This window comes from Cavia porcellus, unplaced genomic scaffold, assembly GCF_034190915.1.
Source record: "Cavia porcellus strain 051 isolate PalLab524CR breed Dunkin Hartley unplaced genomic scaffold, mCavPor4.1 scaffold_29, whole genome shotgun sequence".
NCBI lineage: Eukaryota > Metazoa > Chordata > Mammalia > Rodentia > Caviidae > Cavia > Cavia porcellus.
Window position 1 is genome coordinate 46,094,145 of NW_026947512.1, and position 11,385 is coordinate 46,105,529.

The 11,385-nt window shown below is 36.0% G+C and overlaps 1 protein-coding gene across 1 annotated transcript in view; it reads left to right on the plus strand.

Moving 5' to 3' along the window:
* The window catches only part of LOC100379225 (ADAM 5 protein precursor), a 108,392-nt gene that overhangs the window by 73,422 nt on the left and 23,585 nt on the right, over positions 1–11,385 (plus strand). Inside the window, 1 exon segment of the mRNA NM_001173099.1 lies at positions 6,287–6,370. Within this exon segment, the coding sequence (NP_001166570.1) occupies positions 6,287–6,370 (84 nt within the window).

Sequence of the window (11,385 nt, forward strand, 5' to 3'; positions counted from 1 at the left end):
TCTTCATATATTTGCATAATTTCTGTGGTTTCTTTTGCCCTTGATTTTTAGTTTCATTGGATTATGATCTGATAACATGTGTGGTTTAATTTCAATTCTTTTTATTCACTTAAGCAAGCTTTATACCCTAAAAATATATGGATTGTTTTGATGAAAGTTCCATTTACTGCTGAGAAGCTTGTGCATTTTGTTGGTGGAACATTCTATAGAAATCTCTTAAGCCAGTTTGTTTGAAGGCACGGTTTGACTTTGATTTTTTTCCTATTTATGATAGTAGGGTGTTGATTGTCTACCACAATTTCTCTACTTTTTTATTTTCAGCAGTATTTATTTTATAATGTTGAGTATGCTTGCATTTGTTGCATGTATATTTACAATTGTTATCTCTTCCAGCTAAATTGTTCCTTGCCAATGTATAGACATCTTTTCATCTTATCAAGTTTGCTGGGGGGGGGTTCTGATTTGTGTGAAAATAGGACAGGTCCTTTTTTTATTTCAGGATCCTATTGCATGAATATTGTTTTCATCTCTTTGATGTTGATTCCTTGAATTACTTTTTGGATTAAATGTGTTTCATATATGAAGCATGTTGTTGGGTTTTGTTTTTTGACCCAGTCTTCGTGTCTGTATCTTTTGATAAGGCAGTTGAGTTGAGACTCTTCATATTGAGACTTGTTACTGAAAGGTATTTACTTATTCCTGTGATTGCATTACTTTCTGTTGCTGATTTTTATCATTTTGGTTTGCTTCCCATCCTACCTGGTGTATTTATTCCACTCTACTCATTGACATCATTTTGTCTGTTTTAGGACAGTGATGGTGAACTTGTGGCACATGTGCCACAGTTGCCATGCAGAGACCTCTATGCTTGCAGGTGAACCAAGTTGTCCCAGCAGTTGAGCATCAGACAGGTAGTTGTTTTTTCTGAACCAAAACCTAAATGTTCAGGTTTTGACACTTTGTAATAAGTAAGTGGATTTTAGGTTGCATTTTGAGTATTTGCTCTCTAAAATGTTTGCCATCACTGGAGGGATAAACTTTAGAATTTTTTTGAAGTACTGTTAGTCAAGAATTCCTTAGCAGTGCTCTTTTCCACGGAAAGTCCCTATTTCTACATCAGTTTTGAATGATGATTTAGTAGTTTGGCTTGGAAGTTGTTTTCTTTTAGGACTTGATAGATTTTACTCCAACCTTTCCTGGACTTTAAGGTTTATGTTGAAGTCTGCTGTAATGGGTTTATCCTTGTGAGTGATTAATTGCTTTTCTCTGACAGCTTTTAAGATTTTGTTCTTCTGGTGAACTTTTGAGATTTTATCTACAATGCATTCTGGAGAATTTCTTTTCTGATCGTGGTTATTTCTTGTGTTATTTTTGTATCTTCTGATTTTTTACTTATTTCAATTAATCTTAGGTGTTTTCTTCACATCACTTAGCACTTGTCGAATTCATTCCACATGATCTCTTGTTGTATTTTTGTTTTTACTGAATGCATGGTCATCTGAATCAGCCCTGTATTCTAGTTCTGACACTTGCTTCTCACATTGGTTACTTCTGGTTCCCAGACTTCCAACAGAATTGTTAAACCCAGTTTTTCTGATTTGTATATTTTCATGGATTCTGATTCTTTGCTAAATTGGTTGCTCATGTTTTGGATCATTTTTGTCAGCTCCGCATGTTTTTGTGTCTTCTTTAAGCTCATTGATTATTTTATTAAGCTTGTTATTGGGCTGGGGATGGGGTAGAGCTATACTTGCATGCACAAGGCCCTCCATTCAATTTTGAGCCCCCTCAAATCATTATTTGTTTAATTACATTATTTTTATCTTGTTGAACACTTTACTGTTTTTTCTTTGTTTTTCATTTTATATAATTCATCCATTTTGTTTTTCAGTTTCTTATTGCAATGCCCAGTATATCAACTTTTTAGGAGTTATAGGATGCATTTTGTTTTCTCTTTTTTTTATATTTCTATGTGTGTGTGTGTGTGTGTGTGTGTGTGTGTGTGCATGTGTACTGTAGGTTGATAAATTATTGTGTAAAGATTTTGTTGTTAGTATGGAGTTCTCTTTATTTAGTGTCTGCTTCTCCATGAGGTGATCTTGGCTTTAGCTGTTTTTCAATATTTGTCTGTCTTTGGCCTAGTCAATTTAATAGCCTTTGACCCAGCTGCTGTGCTGCAAGGAGAGAATATCTACTGCTTATTTCTGTATCAGCAACTCCAATCACACATCTATCATGTACACTAAAACTTTTTTAAAAAACAATTTCACACATTCTTTCTGTGCCTCTTACTAGTCTGATTGTAATGGACTAGGGCATAAAGAGAAGGAAGCATAAGAAAAGCAAATATAAACGGAGGAAGTCCATCAGAAGACAGAGGAGAAAAAAAGAGACAAGATGGGAATATATTGGAATTATTTTTATAGTTGGAGTAAAGCACTAGTGTTGAGGGTTTGAGAGAATGTTTCTGGGAGTGGCAGAAGGGATTCGCAGGTGAGCAAATGTAGCTGGAGATTGAAATCAATTCTGAGGGTGTTAGCATCTGTTAATAGGGTAGGAGCTGGCTTATGTTTAGAGAGCCTATGCACAGTTTTGGTGAGAATTACACTGCCATGTCAATGAAAGCTATTGTTTAAATTAAAGTACTGGCTGATTCTTCTTCTGTAAGGGAAAATAAAGGGATAAGAAAGAGAACAAAAGGGAAAAAATCACAAAGACATATGAGAAAAATAAAATAATATCAACAACAACACTGCCACCATACAGCCACCACCATCACCATACAGTGCCAAGGATACAAAACCAAAATGACCTCGTAGTCTCGTTCAAACCAAAGAGATTTTCACAATAACGTCAATCTGGATTACAAATTGTTTTCTTTTAGGGCTTGAAATACCTCACTCCAAGCTCTCCTTGATTTGAGAGTTTGTGTTGAGAAGACTGCTGTGATTCTTATGGGCTTTCCTTTTAAAAAACTTTCATTTAAAAAAAACCAAAAAAGATAGAAATGATACAGAATTTTTAAAAAGTAGAAAATTCACACTAGTTAATATATTGCATATTGTTATAAAGCTATATTAGAAGTAGTTGGTCATATTACAATAAAACTCATACATGTAAATATTGTATTTTCTCCTTAGTGTAAAAAAACCTAAAAGAGTACTATGATCCAAAATGTACAAAAGGTATTGTGAAAACGAAAAGGAAAGAGAGTGCTCAAAGGGAAAGAACAACTGGGATGGATAAAGGAGAAAAGGAAAGAAGAGATTATATGTATATGTATATATATATATATATATATATATATATATACACACACACACACAAGATAGATAACTGTATTACTAATCTCTGTGAGTTTATCAAAAAAACATTTTGTGCATTTATTGATTGATGATTTTTTTTCCTTGCCTAAGTCTTGTAATCTTGGCTTAGCTTTATAAGTGACTTGCTTCTGTTTCTAACTGATTTTAATATTTTGTTCTTGTGCTAAGTATCTATTGCAATCTTGATTATTATATACCTCGGTGTAGATTAGTTTTGGTCATGACTATTTGGAATTCTACATGCCTTATTTATTTTCATGTCAAATTCTTTATAGATGTTTGGGAAATTTAATGCACTGCTTCTGTAGAGAAGTTTCCCCCCCTGGCATTTTCACTGCCTCCAGCCTTCTCGTTGACTCTGATGCTTCTAATGTTGCTTTTTTGTTTGTTTGTTTCATCTTGCAACTGCTTACTGATTTTTTCATGTTCTCTTGTTATTTTTAATCTGTCTTTCTTTTCATGGTCACTAGTTGCAATCTGCCTTCTAGATCTGATAGACTATTCTTTTCTTTGTTTAGTCTGTTACCTGCACTTTCAATAGAGGTTTTATTCTGTTTGGATCTGTTTCATGGCTTCCATTTGGTTGCTAGGTTGTGCCTGTATGGTTTCCTTCATTTTCCTAACTTCTATTTTTTAAATCTGTATCTACCCTAATATTTTTTCATTTTGAGCATTTCTTTTTGTGCCTGAAATGTTATTTTCTATAGCCTTTTCCATTTGCTTTTTCACTTTCATTACTGTTATTCTGGAAAGTTCGAGGGTATGACTTTGATTCTGTTTCATTGTGCTTCGGGCTTGCCTTGGGTAGGCTAGGGAACTGATTTGCATTTTGCTTCCATGTCTTGTCATTTTATATTTTCTATTTGGCATTTTATTTTCTTTTCTGTGTTGATTCCTGCAAAAATCTTATGGTAGATAGCTTTATCACTAGTATTGAAGCTATGCTAGAAGATATTTGCTTTTCAGGGATGTCTTCTAGATATAGGTGGTCTTTATGTCTATCCCAAGATCCTACCTTCCCAAGTTGTTAAGGATGAAAACTTGCTATTTGGTTCAGCACCTAGGTTTTTAGTTGATGGTTTAGATGATAGGTTTTAGGTGATAAGTATGACTCCATACAATCACAGTGTTAGCATATAAGGTCGAATAAAACTGTTTATAAGATGTATGATGACCTGGTTAAAGTCCCATAGTTAGCAATAACAATAGCATAAAGTACAGCCTAGCTACGTACAAACTGTGGTGACTATCTACTTAATATCTTTAACAATAGGAGAAAATTCTACAATTATATAACAAAATCCAACATACACTAGGAAATTGTGTGCAATATTATCTCCTTACTGGAGTGACATTAATCTGTTTTGAGGGTGAAGGTGTTAAGAGGGGTAGAGAACAAGATAGAGAGCTGATGAGGTCATTATAGAAGAAGCAAGACTGATCACCCAAGTTTTGTGCAGCTAGAGGACACAGGAGAGAGAAGGAATGAAACAGAAAGCCAAACAGTATTGAAATGTATCAGAAAGAGAAGAGACAGTGTTTACTCACATATAAATATAAATTTACAAAGTACTTGAAAGGAAGGAGATGAGTGGAAGAGAACAAAAAGAAAGGTAAGAATGAAATGGTGAAAAACAAAGAAGAAAGAGAAAAAATAAAAGGAAAAGAAAAAAATCTCCACAAAGAACCAAACAAAACTCAACCAAATAGGAAAAGGGTAACCAATCAGACAAAGAGAAATAAAAGTAGTAAAATTCCTCTAGTATTCACAGTTCTATGGGAGTGTTGTGGGAAAATTGAGTCAAAAGTAACCAGGCACTCAGAAGAAAAGAGGAAATTTTACTAGTGTTGGTGGGCCCCAGAGGAGTAGTCTCCAAAGTCTGAAGCAGTGATTATATAAAGTTTGTCTTTTTAATAGGGTAGTAAGTGTAGAGTTGCAAAAAACTGAGATAAGCATAGCTGAAGCCCATGGTATAATGTGTATATACCTTGCGGTGAGCACAAATATATGCAGCAAATTTGTTTTTAGCTCACTCATAGAACTTTTAATTTGATAACACATCATGTGTTTGAGTTGAGTTCAGTGGCAGAGAACAGAATAGCTGCAGATTTCTTCTTTCGTAGTGTCCAAGTCAGATCCCAGAAATGTACTGTGTATTCCAACCAAGACTATCAGGTGAGTTGTGCTGGGCATGGAGCTGATCTTGGCCTCTGGATGTGGGGCTAGGGCTGATCTTCTGTTTCTGGAGCCCTTTGATATAGAGTGGTAGCCTCCACCACTTGCATTCAGGGTGTCTGTGTGCTGAAGAACAATGTTGGTTCACCTAACTTTGCAGCTGCTGACGCCTCACTGCTGCAGTGGACGTTTCCACACCACAGGTCTCACCTGGGCCTGCATATGCACTCATGTCTGAGCCTGGTTTCCCTGGCCTGCTTCTGTGCCCCAGCCAGCTCCTGGACTGGTCCTATTTGTTGCTCCCACCTGATTATATGTGTGCATCTGTGCCTGGACCTGGTGTGGTCTCATGTCATACTTGTAATTTTAGGACCTTTTTGTCCCATCCAATATTTCTCACCCCTGGTTGCTCATAGTAATTGCATAACCCTGGAGCTTTTGATATAATGGTCTTATATTGAGCATTATTTTAAAACTGATCCTCAAATAGTTATTCAACTCAAAAGGTCAAATGATTTTCCCAATTACTTGAGAGAATCAAATGTACGTGATAGGAAAATATTACTTTCAGCTCCTTAGAACAGATCATATCTTTATTCTCTGAAGTTATACAGCTTTTCTCATTATAGTCACAATTAAGTATTTTTCCATAGTGTATACTCATGAATTACATGCCAGTTCTGGGGAATAAGAATTCATGGATTTTCTCTGATTTTTCTTATTATGAGTACCTATGTACATAATTTGTGTGACTTTATTTTTGTTTTATATTGCTTTGCCTCAGTATTGTGACAAATGGTTTTGTAAAGAAGTTCAGTTTATTAACAATGGATCCTGCAATGCTGAAATTCACTGTCAAGGCCGTGGGGTAAGTAAATTTATTGTTCATCCAAAGCTGTATGACTTTTTCACAATTAATTAAATAATTGGGGGGGTCTGAAAAATGATCTGAAGGCATTTTTGTTACTTTTATGCTATATCATGTCATTTTACCATCTATAGTTTGTACATTTAATCTTTTCTTAAGAAATTTACCAACTATTTATTAGGGAGCAAACAGAAGAAATATGAAGATGATTCCCTCTATAACTGTGAGGGGTGGATGTGTGCTAACCCTATGTAGTGCTTTGTCACCATATTAATATTTTTTTTAAAAAAAGAAGGTAGACAGTAGCTAATAATTTCATTAGAATTTTATTGGAAGCATTGATTAGTATTTAGAGTCTGGCCTATCCTGCCTAACTAGTAGGTTAATAACAATTAGAAGCATGTTACTATTAATTGTGAGGTATTTGTGTTTGGCTGTGGTTGGCATTGAATAAAGTAAAAGAAGAAGATGAAGAAAAGGAAAAAAAGAGATGGAAGTGGGGGAAGAAAAGAAAGAAGAGGAAGAGGAAGAGGAGGAGGAGGAGGAGAAGAAGATATTTGATGACAGTTAAAATGTACTTTCTAAAGTACAAGCAGTTCCAAAGGAAATTTGGTTAATCTCCCTAAGATAAGGTTTCTGCAATGAGATACTATATGGAATAGTATGCACTATTAGTCTCCATCAAAAACCATCTTTGTAAAAAAAATCATTCCTTTTTTGTTAATATCAGACACTTAGTTATCATATATTACAAGCCATGTAAATTGCTCCCACCTGTTTTAGGCTATTTTTCTTCCCTCTTTATAATAAGGACAATAATTTACATACACATTTCAAGGCTGAATTATTTTTATTTTTTAACTCTTTATATGTTCTAGATAGAAGTCCTTTGTTTGAGGGACAGTTGACTAAGATATTTTTCCAACTCATGGGTTTTCTTTTTACTCTGTTGGAGATTTCTTTTGACATACAAAATCTTTTTTAAATTTCTAAAAAATTTTATTCTGAAAAGAATAAAACCAAATGAGAAAGAAAACAAAACAAAACGGGATCATTCAAAACAAAAGAATGGACATAGTACAATATTAAAACCACAACACAAGGTGATCTACAATGGTTACTATGATGTCTCTTGTTATCTTCAATAGAATTGTTATATCATCAGGCATAATATAATTGAACATAGCAGCACATAACAATATTAATAAAAACAAAGCATTGGAGACATTATAGGACTTCAAAGCAGGTAATAGTCAAACCAGAATGGGTATCCTAGTGAATCTTGCTGTCTTCAGAGTAGTTGCCTATACTCTCAGATTTGATACTATCAAACAACAGATTCAAATAAAATCAGTCAAAATCAGTCAAGACAAGACAGCGATCTAACAAACCAGGTTCAAATAAGACAGTGTAAGTAATACAGGGCTTCAGATTAAGTTAATAGGAAATTAAGGATGGTTACCAGAGTATATCCTGCTGTTTTTGGAATAGCTGTCTGTGCCCTCAAGTCTAGTACAAGTAAACAGACTGGAATAGCATATGATCAAACTAAACAGAGCGATGAGAACAATGTGGGCTTTAAATCCTGATACACTATTAACAATATCCTCTGCCTTCCTTTTTTAGACAATTCTTCCTCTTTCACTTTCACAGGGTGAATTGTACATTTTGGGTTCCATTAATATTTCCTTTAGTTTTTAGATTAGGGGGGCATCCCACTATTTACCTAAGTAGTTGTGAAACTTTTTACCCCTGAGCTTGATTTTAAGTTGTATTCCTTTAACTACAAAAGCCTCAAGTTTTTCCTTCCCTACAGCTGAATAGTTGTCTACTGCACAAAAGCGTGAGGCCTTTCAACCTATCTACAACTGCTAGACAAGTTGCACCTACTTCTCTGTCACATAGAGCATTATTTTCTCATATTTGCCTTTCAGTCCATGCACTCTCTTTTGGGTTGATTATATTCCCTATGAAGAGCATCTCAATGTATCCTCTCTCCTGATTGACTCTGTCTGTGTTTCTTTTTGTTAGTGTATCAAGACCATCTATGTTAGAGAGTATAGCCAACCTTCTCTGCCTCATCTCTGCTCTGTTATTTTTCTGCCATTGGTTGTCTTTTCTCCTTCATCCTGCTGTCTGTCCCGTTCACTGAGGCCTCTCTGCCACTGTTCCTGAAACCCTAGTGTTTTTTTCTGTTTCTAGAATGTCCTTCAGTATTTTTTGTAGGATTGGCTTGGTGGTCACAAACTCCCCCGGTTCCTCTTTGTTATGGAAGCATCTTGTTTCTCCATTTATTTTGAGAGATATTGTTGCAGGGTACATCAATCTGGGTTGGAGGTTATTTTCTTTCAGGGTTTGAAATACTTTGCTCCAAGCTCTTCTTGATTTGGTTTATGTTGAGAAGTCTGTTGTGATTTTGATGGGTGTTCCTTTATAGGTGATATGTTTCTTTTCTCTGACAGCTTTTATTATTCTGTTCTTGTGATGAATTTATGGGATCTTGATTATTATATGTCTGGATGTAGATCTGTTTTAGTTGTAGGCGGCTGGAGTTCTGTATGCCTTATTTATCTGAATATCATTTCCTTTTCCTATGCTTGGGAAGTTTTCCTTAATTATTTCTGTGAATAGCCTTTGTATTTCATTTGTGTTTACCCCTGCTTCTTCACTCACATTTTTATTCTTAATTTATAGATCTTCTTGTCATCTTCTATCCTTTGTATTGTTACTTCCTGGTTCCTTGTTATTTTTAAGAGATCTTTGCTTTTGTGATCACACATTGCAAACCTGTCTTCAAGTTTTGATAGTCTATCTTTAGCTTCTTTCAAGCAATTTTGCCAGCTTTCAATGGAGTTTTTGATTTCCTGGTAATCTCTTTGAATCTGTTTCATGCACTATAGATTTATAAAATATTATTTGTCGAAGGTTTCTCTCCTTTTTTGTGTTCCTCCACTCTTCCATTTGTATCTTCTTGAGAGACTCTTAGCATTTCTTTTATATTAATCTTCTTATATCTTGCTTCACTTGTATTAATATTTCTGCTTTGAGTTTTTCTATAATGTCGTGAAGATATTTCTTTATGTCAGCTGGTGCCATATCCGATATTGCATGTTTGCTGCTCTCAATCTCTTCTGTGTTTACCTCTCCTGGACCCATATTCCCTGGGTTGGTGGCTGAGGACTTTTTCCTGTTTCTTCCTCTTGTCGTTTTTCTGGTTTCTTCTTGACAGGTGTATGGTGGAGGTCCCAGGCCGTTTCTGTATTGGTTACAGTTACTCTGAAGTGTGCTGGCTAGGAATTTCTGCCCTCTCCAGTTTGCTGCTGATCACTGACGTATAAGCAGGGGCAGTGCAGGCTGGCCCCTTCCCTCAGAGCCAGTGAGTCACTGGGGGTCTTCACCACGTTAGTGTGTGCTGCATACACAGAATCAATTTAGCACAATTTTGGGGGCAACTTCATCCCTGGCTATTGGGTCTCGCTCAGGGCATGAAACAGGCCAAGCAGTTCCCACCAATCTGCTCTGTGGGAGGAGCTTGAGAGGAGAATATGCGACTAAAGTCACTGCAGCATCCTGTTCTGGCTAGTCTGCCCAGTCCCAGAACGTCCTCTGTTGGAGCCTCCTAGTCTATGACAGTGTCCCCGTTCCTCTCACTCACCACAGGTTGATGCAGGGCTTCCGGCCAGTCCCACTCTCAACTCCATTTGGTTCGCCAATTCCCGCTCTCAGAGCTTTCGTGCACTCTTTCTTCCTGCTGTGCCATTTGGGACACAGCAGTGGCAGCAGGAAATTCAAATTGCGGCTTCCAGAGGTGCGGGTTCCAGCTTCCGTGCTGAGATTTTATCTGTTCCTGTTACAGCATCGGGATTGCATTTCCAGTTGGTTTCTCTCAGCTTAGTTTGTTCTTTGGTCGGCAGAGTATATCTCCCCTTGCTTAGGACTCCTCACACTGCATCATTCCTGGATTCTAAGCTGGCGATCTCAGAGAGCCTCTGTAGCTGCTGTTATCTATCTGCCATGTTCTCCTGGATGTTGGATTTTGTTTCTTAATCCACTTTGCCAGGCTGTTTCTTTTTATTGGTTAGTTGAGCCATTTACATCAATGGGTATAACTGGTATGTACTGACTTATCTTTGTCATGTTATCTTTCTGCTGTTGGTTCGCTATTTTTTCTCTCTGTTTCAGTATTTTCCCTGTTTGGTGGTTTCCTTCTTCTGTTGTTATTGGAACTGTAGTCATTGTATCTCTTTCTAGAGTGTCTCTCAGTATGCTTTCTAGTATTGGTTTGGTGGTCATGAACTTCTTCAGTTGTTCCTTCTCATGACAGTATTTTATTTCTCCCTCAATTTAGAAAGATAGTTTTGCACAGGGTACATCAATCTGGGTTGAAAGCTGTTTTCTTTCAAAACTTGAAATAATTACCTCAAAGCTCTTCTTGACTTGAAGGTTTGTGTTGAGAAGTCTGCCATGATTCTGATAGGTTTTCCTTGCTAGGTGATCTGTTTGTGTTCTCTGCCCACTTTTAGTATTCTGCTCTTGTGCTGAATTTCTGAGATCTTGATTATTACATATCTGAGTGAAGATTAATGTTGGTTATGGCTGAGTTTCTATATGTATCACTTATCTGCATATCATATTCTTTTCCCATGCTTGAACATTTTTTTTGCTATTATTTCTGTCAATGTCATCTCATTTTTGTTGCTTCCTGATTTTTCATTGACACCTGTCAAAATTATGTTATTTCTCTTTGTATCATTTTGAATCTGTGGAATTGTTGTTTCCTGGTTCCTTGTTTTATTTTTTTTAAGAGATCTTAGCTTCCATCCTGTCTTCAAGGTCTGAGACTCTATCCAACTTCATTCAAGCAGTTTTTCCAGTTTCAATGGAATTTTTAATTTCCTGAATATTTGTTTGAATTTGTTTCCTGCATTCTAATTCTGTTTTATATTTTCCATTAAAGTTTATATCACTTCATTTCCTCATGTTTCTCTGTTTTTATCTACATATTCTTTAGACAT